Source organism: Anguilla anguilla, chromosome 19, assembly GCF_013347855.1.
Source record: "Anguilla anguilla isolate fAngAng1 chromosome 19, fAngAng1.pri, whole genome shotgun sequence".
Classification (NCBI taxonomy): Eukaryota; Metazoa; Chordata; class Actinopteri; order Anguilliformes; family Anguillidae; genus Anguilla; species Anguilla anguilla.
The window spans coordinates 7838767-7859339 of NC_049219.1; the positions used below are offsets into that span (position 1 = coordinate 7838767).

Consider the following 20573-nt stretch of genomic DNA (forward strand, 5'->3'; position numbering starts at 1 on the left):
GGATGGGTTGTCTGACGATGCCTGACCGGTTTCTTCCGTAAATTGCAGGTAAGCTGTTGTTTACAGTGTGCATCCATGAGCGATGCTGTGCACACAAAAGATGCGGGCTTCTTGGTGAAGAAGAGTCATTTGTTAGAATAACAGGAAACCAGGCAACTAATTTGGAGGCTTGATAGAGGGTTTTCAGCTGTGTTAAGAGGAAGTGAATGCTGTTATTGAATGCAACAGTTTCTCTGTGGGACGTAAATATGACAAATATGCCTCATATGACAACCAAACCTTCCAGGGCTTACCACACAATAAGAATAAGAGCTCTTTGCTCGCAGTTATAGCATGCTGGTTTTGGAATTTGAAACAAGCAATTCCGAGGTTATAGGTTTGATTTCCAGACGGAGCATAGGCTCTGCGTCTCGGGGCCGCTGTCTGTGAACACTTGAGCAGTGGTTCGATGGTCCTAGGCCCTATTGCCTGGGAGCTATTGAACTTTGAAAGCGTTTGCCGGCTGCATTTTGTTCCAAATTTTGATTAAATTTTTGATTGTCAGTGCCCACATACCTTGTTTCCAAGGCTTGAACTGGTTGCTAAAAAAATATTTAAAAAAAAACAAGATACTGCAGCCCTCCAGGACTGTAGTTTGAGATCCATTCTCTAAATACTGTCTGAGTCAGATCTAGAGATCACTTAAGTGCGTTTGAGTCATTGTGTCTCATCAGTTTAAATGGAGAACGATTTTATTTCAACTCCAGGCACAAAAATTAACCAGAGGACACTGTTAATACAATGGCCACACAATGCGGACACTTCAATATCGATAGCACAAACTTGAGTCCTGTAATAAATATGCTAGGCCTATCACCTGGCAGCAAAACGTTTGTTAAGTTGTGTGTGCGTGTGTGCGTGTGTGCGTGTGTGCGTGTGTGCGTGTGTGCATGTGTGCGTGTGTGCATGTGTGTGTGAGTGCGCGTGTGTGCATGTGTGTGTGAGTGTGTGTGTGTGCGATGTAGTCTATATGGGGTTGCTTGCATCCTGCCCAGGACAGTTACTGTTGTTGGATCAACACTGGCGGTTTCTTTTTTCAACAAGGTCTCAAACGCACTTTAATCGGAATGGATCCGTTTGCCTCAAGCAACATCTAGCTCTCCTTTCGTTTCGTGGTCAGCAAAGCCTGTCATTCTACAGGCAGGTTTTTCTCACGCGCGCCCCAGAGAACGCAGCGCTTCAGTTTCCTCGCGTCGCAGACATGGCGCGGAGATGGAATCGAACATGACAACGAGCGGGAGGTGTGAGGAACCCGTACCGATCGACCCGCGCCAGATAAAGATACGTCGGCATGCGACAGGCATCCCAGTGGCACAACTCACAGCGAAAGAGACGAGGGGAAACACAAACCGGCTGAGCGTCATCGCTCGAACGCGGACGTGCTCCAAACACCGGAGAGACCAATGGAGGGGAGCAGAAATCACCGCGGAATATCACGGCGTGGCGCCACCTGCAGGAGATAGAAAATACTGCAAAGGAGATGTAAGAGTGCAACAGCTTCGACAACTTTGCAGTCATTTGCGCCCTCTAGTGTTTTAGCTTACGCCAAGGTATCGATGTAAGAAACAAGCAGACAGGCTGCATGCTGACAGGCTGCATACAAACAGACAGCCACAGACGGAGTCACAGAGTGGTAGAGGGTGCTTTCTCAGGTCAACGACTCAAACTTTACATCAGCCTGACTCACCTTCACGCAGTACGGCACTGCTTTCGACTGGACATCCATACATTTCTGACAATCTTTGTACCTCAAGTATTCACTAAACAGTAAATTGTTCAGTTTTAATTGAACTCTGATCAAGTATATTTAACTCCAGCAGAGTAATAGATGTGATCCCTGTGAACACTGTAAACCGGTCTTTCCGCCGGGTCTATCCCCTCTTAAGTACCTACATAGGGCAGAATGATTTACTCTCTACTACCTACAAATACTGATGCGCCAGCCAGTTTGAGAGCTCAGCACTTCTGACGGCATTGATTTCCTCGAGCGTTCATAATGCTTTAATAAGTTAGAGTAATAACCTGTCATAAGCACTCGTAAATTTTACGGCCGATTTGGATTAAGCTCAGATTCTGCGCCGCTCGAAAGGATCGGTCATGGCTTTGGTACATTTGGACCGATTAGGAAAAAACACTCAGATGGGACACGTAAAATTTCAGGCTGTTTAACCCTCGGCTGAGACAACACATCCCACCAACACATATTAAAACCGTTTCCGAGTCGTGCTGCAAGGGTGCCGCCTCAACGTGATCTATCTATCTATCTGAAGAGCAGTCAGAAAGATATAATGTAATATAAACACACAAACACGCACGCACGCACACACACACACAGAGTCATCGTTTTCATATTCCTGTCATTGTGTTGAGCAATAATGCAACTGGGGGCTGCTTTTGAGAGTGCAGGTGTGTCTGCGTGTGCCCGTGAGCATAATCCATTTAGTCTGCCTAATAGCGGCTATTAAACCACATAGATTTGGATCTGCACGCAGCCGTGTTCTGCAGCTTCAGCGCCGATAACGCTGATAAACGTCTGGCGGCGGGTCTGTGTACACAAAGCCACCGGGGGCCTTTGACCAAGCCGTCTGCAGCGCGTCCTGCAGTAATTCGGAGATATGGATCTGCACAGCACAGGCACGTTCCTGTGCTGTGCAGGGGGGGGGGGGGGGGTGGAGGCGGGGTTTAAATTAATCGTTCGCTGGGGTTGCATGACACATCGTTTTTTTTTTTGTTTTTTTTTAAAGCACCGTCTGCTGTCGCTTTTAAAAATAGACCGCGTTCGCACTCAGAGCCGCTGAAAAGCCGACGCGCTTGCTTTTCTCGGAAAGGCGAGAGATTCTCAGTGCTGAGTGTGTGCGCGTAATATCGGTCCTCAGCGCGCGAGTCTGGCGCTTTCGCGTGCTTTGTGAGTTCTGCGCGCTCCTAATATACAGAGATGCTAGTGTCGGCGCTAGGGCAGTGCTGCCCAACCCTGTTCCTGGGGATCTTTCAACCTGTAGGTTTCCATTTCGACACTTATTTGGCACACCTGACTCTAATTAGCAGCTCAGTGATAGCTGTTGAATGAGGTGCGCTTTTCAAGGATTGAAATTAAGACCTACAGGACACGGTATCTCCAGGAACGGGGGGAGGGGGGAGGGGGGAGGGGGGAGGGGGACAATAGGAATGCTTTTTAGGCACACCAATTGCAGAAAGACTCTAGGGCCTGATTAAATCTGTGGTAGAGTGCTAAGGCAGCTCAGTAACATTTCCCATTTTATTTTCATGAAAAATCCAGAACTTAAAATCCACTGAACAACAAAAGATACCAGTGACACGTAAACAATCCGCTATTGGGGCGCTGTAGCATAGAGGGTAAGGAACTGGACTTGTACATTACATTCATTCATTTGGCAGACGCTTTTATCCAAAGCGACGTACAAGAAGTGCATTTTCATGATCGTAGACAACTGCTGAACACGGGTTCAGTAAGGTTCTTGTAATCGAAAGGTCACAGGTTTGATACCTGGGTGGGACACTGCCGTTGTACCCTTGAGCAAGGTACTTAACCTGCATTGCTTCAGCATATATCCAGCTGTATAAATGGATGCAATGCAAGTCGCTCTGGATAAGAGCGTCTGATAAATGCCTGTACTGTACTACTGTACTACTCTCCCTACACTGTAAAGAAAATAGACTGTGGATTTACAAAATTCATGGCTACTTGCTGTGGTACTTTTACAGTAAGCTTCGCAGTGACTTAGCCGGTTCTGAGGAAGGCCTTTGCCATGTTGGGCTGACCCGACCTCTCCCTGCAATGGGAGTTTCAGCCGCTGGCCTCTGGCAGGAGATAGACGTCTCCCGCCCAGAGAACAAAAAGACAGTTTCATCTGTTACTACAGCTATTACCAGGCTAAATTTGCACGCGAGCCTTGGAACTAGCACTTTGTAAGCGCGTTATAAGCACTTCAGTATTTTAGCGGTTCTTTATAAAGCAGTGGTCTTGCACTGTTCAATATTAAATTGCCTTTGGACATGTCAGCCTTGTGTCAGAACATTTATTTTATTTTGTGTATTTTTTTTTTTTTTACATTTTAATTTTCTAATATGGATTATATATTTAATTCAAATGCATCGAAGTGCATTGCCATCGCGCCAGGGAAGGCAACGGGGTTATTGTGGCAAAGTTCCAGTCAGAGACGGTTATCTACGGTCGTTTCGAACCGCTTTATCTACCCCTCTGCCTGGAATCTTGCGTGTGCGTTTAATACTCCGCGATAGCGCTGGGGCGATATTAAAGCGGAGTAATCTCACGGCTGTTTTTTTTAAAAAAAAATTTTTTTTACGACCCGACCTTTGCGCCGGGGGGAGTGGCGCGATCGGCCCCGGGGGAAAGGCCCTCCCGCAGAGTCCCGCCGCTTCAGTCTTCCGCGGGACCGCCGACGGCATCACCACAGCGAGTTTGGACAATGGGGTGCTGCAGCGCTAGGTGCGGGCTGATCGCGGGGGCCGTCCTGGGGGCGCTGATCGCCGTCCTGGGGGGGATCCTGATCCCCGTGGGAGACTCGATCATCCGGGAGAACGTCGTGAAGGTACGCTGGCCGGCGGGTCCGACAGGGACCCCGATTTTTTGTGGAAACTCGCCATCGCCGGAAAACAATTAAAAGCGCACAGCAGAGAGCGGCGCAAATGGACATTTTCCACACTGATTTTAATCGCAGCTGTCCTTTTTAACGGTGTGGATATGCCACTTTACGGCAATTGAATAGACTGGAATATGTGCAATGTGTGCATTTCTTGAGAAATATAATGACAAATATAATTTACCACAAAGCATTTAAAAAAAAATTATATTTCGTTATCTGATGCAGCAATAATTCTTACATTTTCCAATATATTGCGAAGTACTGCAATCTCTGTTTTTTTATAGTGGTAACACATTTAATTTAGAATATATTGCAATATATTCCATTATAACGTACGAACCTTTGCAGACACCCTTACAACCAAACACTTGCATGTGTTTGGTTGTAAGGGTGCATGCACAGCTCCTGGGAGCAATAGATGGCACTACGCACATTTGCGAAAGAGAGAGAGAGAGAGAGACAGAGAGAGAGAGAAAATTGCAACTTCTTTAGGCGAAAACCGAGCTCTGATTCCCGGAAGAACGTCCAGGTCAAACGCTTTTCCTTCCTTGCCTCGACCGGGCCCGGGAACCAAGCTGCCACGCCGTGTTTCTTTCCACGCAGGAAGCCGTCATCGAGAACGGGAGCACGGCCTACGAGAACTGGGTCTCGGCGGGGGCGCCCGTGTACCGGCAGTTCTGGCTCTTCGACGTGCAGAACCCCTCCGAGGTCGTGGAGCGCGGGGCCAAGCCCGTGGTGGCCCAGCGGGGACCGTACACGTACAGGTACCGCCCCCGGTCTCCGCGACGACGAGTCCTCTCGGGTCCACAGCGAGAGACGTTCGCGAAACTCATCCAATCCCTGGGATACCTGACTTTTTTTTTTTTTAAGCGTAATATTCCGCATGTTTTGAACTTGAACGCTTTTCCTGAAGTGCTAAAATCTGCCAAGCTTATTGCAATTGAAACAAATATCGGACGCATGTAGTGGTGAGCGTTTTATTTTATCCTTGTTTAACGAAGAAGGTCTACTAGAAAGAGAGAGAGTTCTCTGTTGCAGTAATGACCTGGGGAATCAAGGTTGGCAAAGAATGCTAGGGAAGGTGGAGTCAAGTTCAAACCAAGCAGAACTCTGCTAAGCTTCAGCAGTTTGACACTGGAAAGATGCACGGTGTTAAGGTTGGTAAAACTATGGACCGTGTTCAGGCTTTGGTGACAGAATGTGACGTTATCAAAGGCTCCATGAAAACCAGTTGCTATGAGGAGGTTATTCTCATCAATACTTATGACAACTGTTATGATGTGCTATGCAGCTATCGTTAACGCACTATGAATGCTACATAAGGCCTACTTTGTTTCATACATGCACGACCGAGCGACTGTGTGGAAAATCACCACCTGACAGCGCCGAACCGCCGTCAAACGCAGCGGGTTTTAGTGAAGGTCGCTTCGGAGACCACACTCGCACCCTCCACAGGAGCGTCAAAAGTCATGATCTCAAGCAGACGCCACGCTGTTCATTCGGCGGCGGAACGAGGTCGTTAGCAGGGAGCCGTACCCCAATTTGTTTTTCGGTCAGCCAATCACAAGCAGGCAGGTGAACGACTTGGAAAGCGCATCAAACGGAAGCAGTTTTCAGAAAGTTTGGCTAATCGGCGGCATGCTAACTTTAAAAGCATTGAAATCTCTCACCGCTAGTTAGCCATAGTCACAAATCAGTTTTCACCAGAGGTTTCTCTCGGGAGAAAACACAGTAGCTTTAGCCGCCGCCGACCCATCGCGAAGGAGAGTTTGCTCAGAGAGCGACGAAGTCTGAGCGCGCGGTTTACTTAACGCGCTGAGCCAGCGAGGGCTCCCTTGCACTGTGTGTGTGTGTGTGTGTGTGCGCGCTGCTTAGCAAACGCGGGCGCGTTTCGGTTTTTTTGACTTTCGTCTTCCTCGCGTTTCCTCCGCCTCAGGACCCGCTACCTGCCCAAAGTGAACATCACGGCCTTCGACAACGACACCATCTCCTTCGTCCTCCCGGCCGGCGCCATATTCGAGCCGGCCCTGTCCGTCGGACCCGAGGAAGACACCATCACCGCCCTCAACCTCGCAGTGGCCGTGAGTCATGTGACCTCCCCCCCCCAGCGCCGCGAAAAAGAGACCAGAGCTCCCCCCGGCTCCCGTGTAATTTTAATCTTGTGGTACATCCTCAGTCAAGCCAATTTCAATGGCTGAGAAATGGAACGACCCACCCTAGGGGTGTTCGTAATTGTAGTGCAATTTCGCTTCAGACAAGGCTGGGGACATGCACGTAAATATGTACTATTAGCGTTACTAAAGATTTTAGAATCCCCCTAACGTTTGGTTTTTACTTCCATCAGGGGGTTCAAGTCTCAATTTGGGATAAGACCCCCCCCCTCCCCCCCCCTCTCAAAAAATCCTCCCTGTAATTCACCCCAGCCTGACAGTCAGCTGCCCCACGGACCGCAGCGCACCACGTCTGACCCAAAGTCACCCCTCTCGATAAGGTCCCGCATTTTACATCACCGAGATAAACCGGCGAGACGTGCTCTTCTCCTACCACAGCCGTAGACTACGGGTGCCGTTCCAAAATCATTAGTAGCTGTAAGCTTGATCTGACACAAATAAGGTTTTATGAGGGGTTTTTATTTTTAATTTTTTTTTTACGGCTCGTGGATATTATCTGCACGTGTTTCAGATTTGTATCAGGGTACCAGGTAAGCAGAGTTAACTCGCACTTAGCGCTTCAGTGGTATTGCGTATGCAATCCCAGGGTTTTGTTTGCCTGGTCAGGCCCTGTCGTTCAATATAACTCAATATAGTATGCACTTACAGTGTGTTCTCTTAGATATTAAGTCACTTCGGATAAGAGCGCCTACAAAATGAATGTAATGTAGACATAATCTATTGAGGTTTTCTGTTTGGGTAAAGGTAAAAGGTAATGGGAAGAGAGATTATTACAATTGTTTATGGCATAGCTGTCCCAATGTCGGGACTGATTATATTTATGATACGATCAGGCAATAACTGAGAATTATCTTTAAAGCAATAAAGGTGAACTGCCTTTGTGTGGTCATTGATCCTTATCCAGCCTGAGCCTGAATGCCCTGAACACGTGTGTGTTTGTGTGTGTGTGTGTGTGTGTGTGTGTGTGTTTGTGTGTTTGTGTGTGTGTGTGTGTGTGTGTGTGTGTGCGCGTGTGTGTGTGTGTGTGTGTGTGTGTGCATAGTAAATTCATTCATTATGGAAGGAAAATGTCTCCTTAGTCCTCCAGCTCTGCTGTTCAGAAATATTTGACTTTACATCAAAGGGAAATGTTATTATTTTCTCATTTTTAAATTTGGGCAAGGAAAGTGTACATCTATTTCTTGTGACTTAATGAACACCATAAAACTTTATTTAAAAATGGGCTCACAGGAGCCCTTTAACTTCGTTAAGTATTCTTACATTTCCCAAGGTGTCATGACTTTAGGATTGTTATTTCTCTCTTTGGAACTGATCTTGTTTTGTGTGTCTGTTTTCTTTTTCAGGGTGGCTATTCCCTTTTTCCCAAAGACGTCCATTTCTTCCTGAATTTGGCCATAAAGAAACACAACGCCTCGCTCTTTCAGAAAAAGACCGTGAAAGAGCTCATGTGGGGTTACTTCGACCCCATCTCGAACTCAACGGTCGGCTTGTTTTACCCGGTAGGTGAACCGTACTAAATACACGTTTAACGGGGAACTCCCCCGCCAAAAAAAAATCATAGTTAGATATGTTCTGTCCACCCCGCCCCCCCCCCCCCCCCTTCATCTCCTGCTTGGTATAACCTGCATTTCATGTGTTGAAACCAAATCTTTTTTTTTTAAATTCATCTGCAAAAGATCATTCGAAGTGATGAGGTTCTCAGGATAGAATGTCTCCTCTTCTTATTTAAGAATTGAACTCTGTTATCGCCTTCTCTCGTATTCGTTTAATTCAGTACAACGGCACCTACGACGGGCCTTACAACGTGTTCACGGGGAAGGACGACATCGGCAAAGTGGCTATGATTGACAGGTGGAGAGGAGAGAGGTGGGTAACGCAGTAAGCGATAAGATCGGAGGCTCGGGGTGATTTGAAGTGTGTCTTTGCAGCTGCCCATTTAGGCCTACAACTTTAGGCTTAGGTTATGCAGAGACAGCTCTCTCTTATCATGCCGAAAGAAAACGCCACACGACTTCATAAATTGTATCGTGAAAATGGTACAGATCGTATCAACGATCTGTCATTCATGAGTGATCTTTGTCTTACAGGCAGCTTAACTTCTGGAATGACACATACTGTAACATGATTAATGGTACAGGTAAGCACAGATTCTCTACCATTATTAATGGTTCAGGTAAACACAAATACTGTATTATTATTAATGGTTCGGGTAAACACAAATACTGTACTGTTAATAATGGTACAGGTAAAAACAGATTCCCTACTATTATTAATGGTACAGGTAAACACAAATACTGTACTGTTATTAATGGTACAGGTAAACACAAATACTGTACGATTAATAGTGGTTCAGGTAAGTGCACTTGGTGTAGATCAAGATCAAATGTACACTGCAGGTACATGCAAGCGCAAGCAATGATCAATGATTATGATCTATCAGTACGTACGCTAGCATGTAGCCCGATTTACTGGAAGCGAAGCACAAAAACAACCTGATCAGTGGTTGGCCACCTCAGACACTGACAGTACAGGTCAGTCACTGCACTATAACATAATCAGATTTACGGGCAACCACAACAGCCGGAGTAGCCTGTACGGACGACATGGGACACCAGCTGAATGCGTTTCCGCCAATCAGAAAGCAGAGTTCCGGACGACATCATCTGTGAGGAACTACCGGCACACTGTCAAACAGGATGGGAACTCTGGACGTACAAATGTCACGTTAAAACCTTAATACATCCAAAGAAGGAATAACAATTGTATTTTACTTACGTAAAATAACTAAGGTACACCCAAATGATTTATTTTTGAACGTTCAATTGAAACGAAGCCACAGAGGATACTAGTACTCTGACAATGGCGGGCGGGGGGGAGATGTCAGAATGCGGATGTCAGCGGCGGATGTTTTTTTGGGAAATAACGGTTTTCTCCCGGATCTCTCCCGCTGCGATTCGCCCGCAGACGCTTCCGCGTTCCCGCCGTTCCTCGACAAGAAGCCGCTGTACTTCTTCACCTCTGACATCTGCAGGTGAGGCCTCTTTACCGCGAGCCGCGCACTCGACGGAATGACTACACATACTGTAGTTTTGGGTAAAGATTTCAAAATCTAAAACTTTATTAAAATATAACCCTTTTTAACTTATGATTGGGGGGGGGGGGGTTTCCTGGATGCCTTTGAGCCTGGGTGGGGGTTCCTGGATCAGAAAAGATTAAAACCCCCTGATCTAAAGAAATACGGCCACTAGTACCACAGCTTAACCAGTCTGCAGCACAGTAGATGTACAGCAGGGGGCAGTAAAAACCAGTTGAAAACGCACAGGCGAAACAGCCGCTGGCTCTCCGCCTCGTTTCAGGTCCGTGGCGGCCGACTTCCAGAGGAGCGTGGTCCTGAAGGGGATCGAGCTCTACCGCTACACGCTGAGCCCGCGGACCCTGGCCTCCCCCGCGATCAACCCAGACAACCACTGCTACTGCGGCGACCCCGAGGTGACCCGGAACTGCACCCTGGCCGGGGTCCTGGACATCAGCTCCTGCACGGGCGGTGAGTCTCCAGTGTTAGGGGCCCTAGACCAGGGCTATTCAACTGGCGTGCTAGGGGCCAAATTTTACAAGGCCCAACATAAGCCCTATTCTGACGGGACAGGTTTTACCCGATAAGGTCCTGTAAGGTATTTCTTACTTCTATACTGAAGCAATGCAGGCTAAGTACCATGCTAAAGGGTACAACGGCAGTGTCCAAACATAGAGAGAAAATTTTTTTTAAATGGAAGTAAAAAGTGCTAAAGTGATAAAAGGCGATGCCCAACGACGTGTGCGAGTGCCTCAGCGACCCCCCCGAAAAGTACCATAGAGATCTCGCCGTCTCCAGGGATGCCCGTCTACATCTCCCTGGCCCACTTCCTGTACGGCAGCGAGTACCTGACTCAGGACGTGCTCGGTCTGAACCCCGTCGAAGAGGAGCACTTCACCTTCCTGGATGTTGAACCCGTGAGTGTGCCTTTGCTCCTCGACCTTTGACCTCTGCAGCCCTTTCCGTGGCTGCTGTCGCCCCAATAAGCCTTTTCACCCGCAGTGGTTACCGCTGAACATGCAGAGAAGTAAAGAGATACAGTTCACTCACAGTGACTCAGTCAGGCTTTCAGTAACTCATCTAATCTCACAGTAACTCAATTAAAGCCTTCGGTAACTCATTTAATCTGACAGCACCTCTATTAGGCTTTCAGTAACTCATTTAAACGTACAGTGACTCATTTAAACTGAACAGTAACTCATTTGAGCTCACACAAACTCATTTACGGTTTATGTAACTAATTCAACCCTACAGTAAGCCCTCTGAGCTCACAGTAAGTCGTTGAGGCTTTATGTATCTCATTTAAACCTCACAGTACATCAGCTCAAATTATGCTGCCAAGTATGCATCTGCTGGATATTTCAGTGTTTTTAAATGTGGAGAAATGTTTATTGTACTCTTTGAGTGAAAAGGCTGTGTGGTGCCAAGCCAAACACGTTCACCTTTGTCTGCACTGCATTCGTCTTTGTCAGATCACCGGGATGACAATGAGGTTTGCCAAGAGGCTTCAGGTCAACATGATGTACGGGCCCTCCAAGACAATAGAGTATGTTTAAACACTCAGTAACTCCTTTACACTGTGTTTAATCATCCACTCACTTCCTGTACACTGAGTTTAATCATCCACTCACTTCCTGTACACTGTGTTTAATCATCCTCTCACTTCCTGTACATTCTGTTTAATTATCCACTCACTTCCTGTACATTGTGCTCCATCATTTACTCACTTCCTGTACACTGAGTTTAATCATCCTCTCACTTCCTGTACATTCTGTTTAATTATCCACTCACTTCCTGTATGTTGTGTTTAATCATCCTCTCACTTCCTGTACATTCTGTTTAATCATCCACTCACTTCCTGTACACTGTGTTTAATCATCCACTCACTTCCTGTACACTGTGTTTAATCATCCTCTCACTTCCTGTACATTCTGTTTAATTATCCACTCACTTCCTGTATGTTGTGTTTAATCATCCTCTCACTTCCTGTACACTGTGCTTAATTATCCTCTCACTTCCTGTACACTGTGTTTAATCATCCACTCACTTCCTGTACACTGTGTTCAATCATCCTCTCACTTCCTGTACATTGTGCTCAATCATTCACTCACTTCCTGTACATTGTACTCAATCATTCACTCTGCTCATTATTCAAATGTACTCTCTCTAATTGAAGTCCCTCTTCTCCCTGCAGTGTGCTGAAGCAGGTGAAGGACTACACCATATTCCCCCTGCTGTGGCTGAATGAGGTCAGTTTGAGCTCTTCCCTCATTAACAGTGACCACTCCCCCCCGCCCCCCCCCCCCCCCCCCCCCCCCCCCCTCCAGGTATGTATAGGAAATAGGGTTTCCGAAAGTCCAAATTATCCCCAACCCCCCCCATCCCACCCCGCCTCACCGCATTTGGACCCAATCAGGATACATGCACCTCATCTTCCCTAGATAAGAAAAACCCAGGACATTAGCATTGAGGGCCATGTGGCGATCGTTCGAGGGGCAGGTGCTTAAAGTGAGAAAAGGGCACGCCAACCAGGAAAAAAAACAGTTTTGCAACACCCAGTTATTTCACAGAGTATATTTTACCAAAATAAATGAATGAAAAATAATGACAGTAAAAATAACAATACAAAGATACATACAACTCAAAGGAGCGCATCAGGCAATCGAAAGCAAAAGGATGATGTGCTTTCCGTCCCCCATAGTTTAAAAACAAGACCAGGTCAAAACCTAGTGCGTGGCTGGACCTCTCCGGCCGACCAATGGTGTAACTTCATCACTCACTCAGTCACTCAGTCAGCGACAGACATTCACGTTCGTAGGGCTGGCCCCGCTGTTGCGATCCGGCCGAAAACCTAAAAGGTGCGCGCGCTTTGTTTATTTTCCAAACGCAACGTAATTCGGTCCGCCGCGTGAAGCGGATCGGGGGAAGCGGATTGGAGGAGCTCTGTTGCTACCGCGCCCTTTTTTTTTCTTCTCACCCGGCCCCGAATCCAGACGGCGGCTCTGGACGACGCGACGGCCGACATGTTCAAGGGGGCGCTGACGTCGCGCGTGGAGACGCTGGAGGCGGTGCAGGTGGCGCTGCTGTCGGTGGGGACCGTGGCGTTCGTCCTCTGCGCCGTGGCCGCCTGCGTGGTCCACAGGAAGAGCCGGAACAAGCTGGTGTGACCGAGGAAGACGCCGCCGCCGCCTCACCGCTAAGTCCCAGGGACGGGTGGGGGTGGGGGCGGGGGTGGGGGCGGGGGCGAGGGCGAGGGGGGGGGTTTGCTGTGAGGACATTACCGAATTGGTCGTGAGGCGCGTTCGCAAAAACCCCCCCCGCTACCGTCTCTCAGTTGCACTTACACACATCTGCTTTGACCGGATATCGTATCCAAATCTTTACATTTCGTATTATTTCAGATTCCGTTGTTGCTGGTGTAATGTCGCCTGCCGACCTTTTTCAGGACATCAGAGCTGCACGCTGTTTAGGTTTTCAAGCAGTGGCGCTCTGACTCGGTCCTCGTGGCCCCCGTGTATGCCGATTTTTGTTCCAACTGCAACTGCCATCCCAGAATTTTAACGAAATGTCTGTTTTTTCTCAATAAGCTTTTCGTGGTTTGAGTGATTATTTACCACATCGTATCTGAGACAGCTGAGTACGCAATGAAGAATTAAAAGTCTGATATTCACCTTGTGGTTAATTGTGAGGCTAAGTTAGTACAAGTTTGTACATTTTCTAACAAAGTTGCTAGATAATTAAAAATTCTAAGACAAAGAAAACGATAATAAGCCAAGTCTGCATTGTGTTAAAAAGTTCAAAGAAAAAAAAAAACCATGAAAGAACAAAAGCATGTGTTCAACAACCTTAATTGAGCAAAAACCAAGATTCACATGGGGTCCCCAGGACCGGGTTGAGAACCACAGTTTTAAAACTCTGAAACCACAGCTGCCACAACTGTTCTTCTCGATTTCATGTATGCACAGAAATCAATTTTCACTGTTTCATTCCAGAATTGAAGAGATTGAATGTATCTTTTACTGTTCAAGTGTTACGTGTTTTTTTTTTTTTTTTTTGGTACCAATCTGCCCTGTGATTTCCTTGTGTTTCCAGACACTTCTGCCACTTCATACTTCTTCCTATTCGAACATAAATTTATTAATTTTTGTATTTGCATTCGTCATTTCTTGTGTATCAAACGGCATGTCTTGGATTTGTTTTTGTTTTATTTTCTTGAAGCCATTGTTTTATTTTACATAGCGGTTGGCACAGAGAAACTGGAAGGTCCAGCCTTAATTTCTGATGAACTTTTTGTGTTAATTGTTATTTTGTTCTTAAAATGAACAGTACTACGGAAACTAGAGATAAGAAAAATGACTTTCTGAGTAATGCGATAATGTAGTATAGAACTAAACTGGGTAAACACAGGAATATGAATGTGTATTTAAAAAGTAAAATAAATTAACTTATGAAAATAACTAAGGTAAATAACTCATTTCCCCTTTGCTTCTCTGCAAAATACAAGTTACGATTTTTGCAGCGTAAGATTCTTCATTGGAAGCAGCTGGTCACCAAATTGTCTAAGAGTTCACAGTAATTTTTAATGATTTATTTTAGTCTTTCAAACAGTAGCGTTCACAAGCATACACTCAGTCCTTTGTGCAAAATATAAAACCAGTTTTGGCTTTAAATGAAAACGTTAGCAAAGCTACACTGCAAGTAAGTTAACTGATTTGGCTCAAGTAAAAAAATCTAGGGGTAGGTTCCTCTACGTGGAACGTTCTGGAACAGAATTAAAATTGAACCTGTGGGAGTTTAACTGTTTGACTTCTGAAGCCGAACAGCATTTCACAAGTCAAAGTAGAGTCATGTTCAGTCCAATTATGTTCTCTTTGACTCTTCGCTTACATCCTACGCAAATTAAACATTTACCAGAGTTTCAGTTTGTTCTTAATGCATTTTTATCAGAAATCCAGCATATTACAGTCATAAATAAAGATACATTGTACATTTTTTCATTTTAACTTTTGGGGACAAGACATTTTGCTCAAGGTGATTCAATTTTTTTCTGTTAAATCAAAATCTTAATGTTAATCCTAAGCGCACTGACCCCACTCATGTAATCTGCAGTGAAGCAAACTTAACATGGCAAACGTACTTAGTGAATTAAAAAAAAAGAACAAAAATGACAAATATTATTTCTCTGCAATGTGCAGATATGGTCTAGAATATCTGAAGCAATGTAATAATTACACTATACATTCTAATTGCACAATCAGACTGGATGACACAAATGCCAGCGAAAGACAGAAGTACAAAAACACATACAAGACTGTACAACTACATAATCTTCCAATGTAACACACAAGCATAACTGGGTGCTAATAATAATAATAATAATAATAATAATAATAATAATAATAATAATAATAATGTCATTTTTACACAATCTTGTGTTTAAATGATGAATTATTTAAGGAAAGACAATCCTCAGACACATTTTAAGACATTAAATTCCTCCATTAGGAAAAGCAAGTTATTAAAGCACTTACAAAATATTAATCTATTTAATTGCAAGACAAAGTGCAGTTTGATATGATGCTATATGTTATAAATCCCTTTTGGCGAAATATGCTTTAGTACCTCATAATTCAAAATTAATTTAAATATTTTAACTAACAGTAATACAATGGCATTAAGAGTGTATTTGCTGCATGAACTTCACAGAAAAAAAAAATGAATCTAAACAGTGTTTGTGGTGTTTTTGGCAAAGTCTGCATCTTTAAAGTGTCTTCCTGTTTGTCTGTTTGGATATTCGTTAGAACCAATTCTTTTTCAGTCTGACGCCATCTTTGCCAGTTCCCTGAATTTTCTCATCTCGAAATTTCATTTTATCAAACGTCAAACTGCTGAACTTGAGCAGCCATGCCACCCTGCACCCTTCTCATGTCAAACTGCTGAAGCTAAGCAGCCATACCACCCTGTACCCTTCTCAAGTCAAACTGCTGAAGCTTAGCAGCCATACCACCCTGCACCCTTCTCATGTCAAACTGCTGAAGCTTAGCAGCCATACCACCCTGTACCCTTCTCAAGTCAAACTGCTGAAGCTAAGCAGCCATACCACCCTGTACCCTTCTCAAGTCAAACTGCTGAAGCTAAGCAGCCATACCACCCTGTACCCTTCTCATGTTATACTGCTGAAGCTAAGCAGCCATACCACCCTGTACCCTTCTCAAGTCAAACTGCTGAAGCTAAGCAGCCATACCACCCTGTACCCTTCTCATGTCAAACTGCTGAAGCTAAGCAGCCATACCACCCTGCACCCTTCTCATGTCAAACTGCTGAAGCTTAGCAGCCATACCACCCTGTACCCTTCTCAAGTCAAACTGCTGAAGCTAAGCAGTCATACCACCCTGTACCCTTCTCATGTCAAACTGCTGAAGCTAAGCAGTCATACCACCCTGCACCCTTCTCATGTTATACTGCTGAAGCTAAGCAGTCATACCACCCTGTACCCTTCTCATGTTATACTGCTGAAGCTAAGCAGCCATACCACCCTGTACCCTTCTCATGTCAAACTGCTGAAGCTTAGCAGCCATACCACCCTGTACCCTTCTCAAGTCAAACTGCTGAAGCTTAGCAGCCATACCACCCTGTACCCTTCTCAAGTCAAACTGCTGAAGCTTAGCAGCCATACCACCCTGTACCCTTCTCAAGTCAAATTGCTGAAGCTAAGCAGCCATACCACCCTGTACCCTTCTCATGTTATACTGCTGAAGCTAAGCAGCCATACCACCCTGTACCCTTCTCATGTTATACTGCTGAAGCTAAGCAGCCATACCACCCTGTACCCTTCTCATGTTATACTGCTGAAGCTAAGCAGCCATACCACCCTGTACCCTTCTCAAGTCAAACTGCTGAAGCTAAGCAGCCATACCACCCTGTACCCTTCTCAAGTCAAACTGCTGAAGCTTAGCAGCCATACCACCCTGTACCCTTCTCAAGTCAAACTGCTGAAGCTAAGCAGCCATACCACCCTGTACCCTTCTCAAGTCAAACTGCTGAAGCTAAGCAGCCATACCACCCTGTACCCTTCTCATGTTATACTGCCGAAGCTAAGCAGCCATACCACCCTGTACCCTTCTCATGTTATACTGCTGAAGCTAAGCAGCCATACCACCCTGTACCCTTCTCATGTTATACTGCTGAAGCTAAGCAGCTATACCACCCTGTACCCTTCTCATGTTATACTGCTGAAGCTAAGCAGCCATACCACCCTGTACCCTTCTCAAGTCAAACTGCTGAAGCTAAGCAGCCATACCACCCTGTACCCTTCTCATGTTATACTGCTGAAGCTAAGCAGCTATACCACCCTGTACCCTTCTCATGTTATACTGCTGAAGCTAAGCAGCCATACCACCCTGTACCCTTCTCATGTTATACTGCTGAAGCTAAGCAGCCATACCACCCTGTACCCTTCTCAAGTCAAACTGCTGAAGCTAAGCAGCCATACCACCCTGTACCCTTCTCAAGTCAAACTGCTGATGCTAAGCAGCCATACCACCCTGTACCCTTCTCATGTCAAACTGCTGAAGCTAAGCAGCCATACCACCCTGTACCCTTCTCATGTCAAACTGCTGAAGCTAAGCAGCCGTACCACCCTGTACCCTTCTCATGTTATACTGCTGAAGCTAAGCAGCCATACCACCCTGTACCCTTCTCATGTTATACTGCTGAAGCTAAGCAGCCATACCACCCTGTACCCTTCTCATGTCAGCTGCAAAAGCGCTAAAGACAACTAATCTCTGGGTTGACGAAATTTGGCTATAGTTTCGCTCAAGGAACGAAAGTCGGAAAATTTGATCTCATCTCTGGCAACGGCTGACTGTGACCATCTTTGAAGGTCTCGGACGTCCAACTGCTAGCAATTTTCAGGATTCTCGAGGCCGCGGTTATACACATGACTACACATACATTAAGGAATGATAAATTATCCCTGCGTATTCTTTGCTCAGGAAACTTTAAAGATGCAGTCAGCGCACGTACATCGTTGCTTCAGCCATCATTCCATTCACGGCTTTTCCGAAAAGTGTTTTTATTTATGATTTACGTCGCTCAAATGCAACAAACATAAATAAATCGCACTCACAGAGTTTTAGAACCCATTTCCCTACAGTTCCCTACAGTTTAGTAAACAAGTAGTATTTTCTCAGTTCATGTTCAAAATGAATGCGAGTGCATGTATACTTGCGGTTCAAAACAACCGTGACTGAAATGCTTCGGTAGGAACCGTTAAATATGCTCGTAAAATATAGCTGGTGCAGTTTTTTTAAAACTGTGATGAAGCACAGTCGTGCTTTGAACAGAGGGTTCATAAACGGCGCTGCATTGTGACAGCAGACGTAGAGCGACAGTGCGATTTGAAACCGCGCGCGCTAAAACACGTAGCGTATCGCTCGATGCCACCCGTAATAAAGCACAACGTGTGCTTATAACTGCTTATAACTGCTTTATAAAGTGGTAATACCCCTGCTCACGTGGTTATGCTTGCTTTATAAAGGCCGCACAGCCCTTGTCTGTACCTGTGTGTGTGTGTGTGTGTGTGTGCGCGTGTGTGTTTGTGTCTCTCACAGTGGTCTGGCATAAGCACCTCACACAGGAAAGATTAAAGCAATAAGACTCAGCTCCCATGGATGAAATATAAGTACCTGAAATACGTATTTGCATGTATTTCACATGTAACATGGTTTACTGGCCTCTTTCTGATTGGTTTACACCTCTGTGCCACCAGAAGACCAAATGACACCTCCGCCATTTTGGCTGTAGTTTCGAGATGCATTTATTTGGGAGATGTTTGGTGTTTTGTATTGACGTGTTAGCGTGCATTTTTTCCCATATCTGAATACCGCCACCACCCATGTTTAATTCAGTGCTGTTTTACGTGGACTGTTGCATTCAGTACATCGACACTTACAAGAGCCCTTACAATTTACATGCTATTACATGGGAGGTAATCGTATGTAAATTTTGTAGTTTTAACAGGATATAATTTAGCGAATTTTTACCTATTGCCGTTGGTACGCTCCTCCTCCATGCTAAGGTTTGCTAAAGTTTGTGGAGCAGGTGGAGGAGGTGTCTGGATCCCCGCTGGGAGTGGCTGTGACCTTCCCCGATAGGCTGCTGCAAACTCAAGCCCCGCCCCTCGCTCCCTCCCTGGCCCCGCCCCCCTGCCTGGTCCCGCCCCCCCTCCTCCCCTCCCCCCCGCGTCCTATCCCCCGGGAGGGTGGTGGTTCCTCCGGTTTCGGCTCTTGCCCCGGTCCAGGAAGGGCTTGAGCTTGGCCAGGTCGCCGCGGGGCGGGGCCGGGGCCGGGGGGCGGGGCCTGTCGGCCTGCCGCTGCTCCTTGCAGTACTGCTGCAGGGCGAGGGCGTCGGCGCCGCCGCCGAAGGCCGGGAGCAGCGCCTTGGGGTGGAGCGCCCCGGCCAGCGCCCACGCCGACCGCCGCTTGTCCGCCAGCGCCGCCGCCGCCGCCGCATCGCCCAGCACGCGCAGGCGCACCCGCGCCGCCGTGCGCCGGAACCCGTTCTCCGTGGTCTGGCAGTAGTACAGGCCCTCGTCCGACGGCTGGGCCGCGCGGATCAGCAGCCCGCCGCTCGAGGGGACCAGCCGCTCGCTCGGCTTCACCTGCGGAGCGGCAGAAACGCGACATTTCACTCTTACCGCCGAGTTGCACGGGGCTAATTCAACTCTGACGGTGTTCATTCAACACTAAACGGTGTTACTTCAACGCTAACGGATAACGCTTGGTCCCGATGTCAGTGTCGAGTTAACGCTGTTGGAGTCAGATCGGCCCGAGCCGTCGGGTGGCTCGCGAGCGGTCCTCCAGCGGCAAGAGCGCTCGCTGGTCTCTTTGCTCCCTTTTAACTGTCGATTCTCGTACCGACCGCCTCGCCTCAAGGGTCTGCCAGCGGACCGCTGTAGTGGCGACCTGTAAAACGCTGGCGAGCTGACGGCTCAGCCGACGGCGGGCCACCGCAATGCCGACGGCGGGCCGCTGCACTTTTGCCAGCTGGAGGGTAGACAGTATGTGAAAGTGAGGGATTAAAGGCTACAAAGTGAACGTGGGTGTGTGTGTGATTACCTGTGTGTGCGTGCGTGTGTATGTGCGTGTGTGTGATTACCTGTGTGTGCGTGTGTATGTGCGTGTGTGTGATTACCTGTGTGTGCGTGTGTATGTGCGTGTGTGTGATTACCTGTGCGTGCGTGTGTATGTGCGTGTGTGTGATTACCTGTGTGTGCGTGTGTATGTGCGTGTGTGTGATTACCTGTGCGTGCGTGTGTATGTGCGTGTGTGTGATTACCTGTGTGTGCGTGTGTATGTGCGTGTGTGTGATTACCTGTGTGTGCGTGTGTATGTGCGTGTGTGTGATTACCTGTGCGTGCGTGTGTATGTGCGTGTGTGTGATTACCTGTGCGTGCGTGTGTATGTGCGTGTGTGTGATTACCTGTGTGTGCGTGTGTATGTGCGTGTGTGTGATTACCTGTGTGTGCGTGTGTATGTGCGTGTGTGTGATTACCTGTGTGTGCGTGTGTATGTGCGTGTGTGTGATTACCTGTGCGTGCGTGTGTATGTGCGTGTGTGTGATTACCTGTGTGTGCGTCTGTATGTGCGTGTGTGTGATTACCTG

The 20573-nt window shown here is 46.8% G+C and overlaps 2 protein-coding genes and 1 long non-coding RNA gene across 4 annotated transcripts in view; 1 reads left to right on the forward strand and 2 right to left on the reverse strand.

Moving 5' to 3' along the window:
• The window catches only part of LOC118219326, a 285113-nt gene that overhangs the window by 218305 nt on the left and 46235 nt on the right, over window positions 1-20573 (reverse strand). The gene's annotated exons all lie outside the window — the stretch shown is intronic.
• On the forward strand, window positions 4365-13120 carry cd36 (CD36 molecule (thrombospondin receptor)). Its single transcript, XM_035402343.1, has 12 exons — window positions 4365-4610; window positions 5268-5428; window positions 6601-6745; window positions 8179-8334; window positions 8610-8701; window positions 8923-8972; window positions 9800-9866; window positions 10192-10379; window positions 10707-10825; window positions 11381-11454; window positions 12103-12157; window positions 12902-13120. The coding sequence occupies exons 1-12, from the start codon at window positions 4488-4490 to the stop codon at window positions 13073-13075; spliced, it is 1404 nt and encodes a 467-aa protein (XP_035258234.1). The 5' UTR covers window positions 4365-4487; the 3' UTR covers window positions 13076-13120.
• LOC118219267 (semaphorin-3C-like) overlaps window positions 19154-20573 on the reverse strand; it is a 33115-nt gene continuing 31695 nt past the window's right edge. For both annotated transcript variants that reach the window (XM_035402293.1, XM_035402294.1), the window contains one exon: window positions 19154-19569. In XM_035402293.1, coding sequence (XP_035258184.1) covers window positions 19156-19569 — 414 coding nt within the window. In that variant the 3' untranslated portion in view covers window positions 19154-19155. The remainder of the gene's footprint in view (window positions 19570-20573) is intronic.

Excerpts from the sequence above, each read along its gene's own strand:
- cd36 (XM_035402343.1), top strand. The coding sequence starts at position 4,488 with ATGGGGTGCTGCAGCGCTAGGTGCGGGCTGATCGCGGGGGCCGTCCTG. Across the intron at positions 4,611-5,267 it reads TCCGGGAGAACGTCGTGAAG|GAAGCCGTCATCGAGAACGG; the intron begins GTACGCTGGCCG and ends CTTTCCACGCAG. Across the intron at positions 8,973-9,799 it reads TAACATGATTAATGGTACAG|ACGCTTCCGCGTTCCCGCCG; the intron begins GTAAGCACAGAT and ends ATTCGCCCGCAG.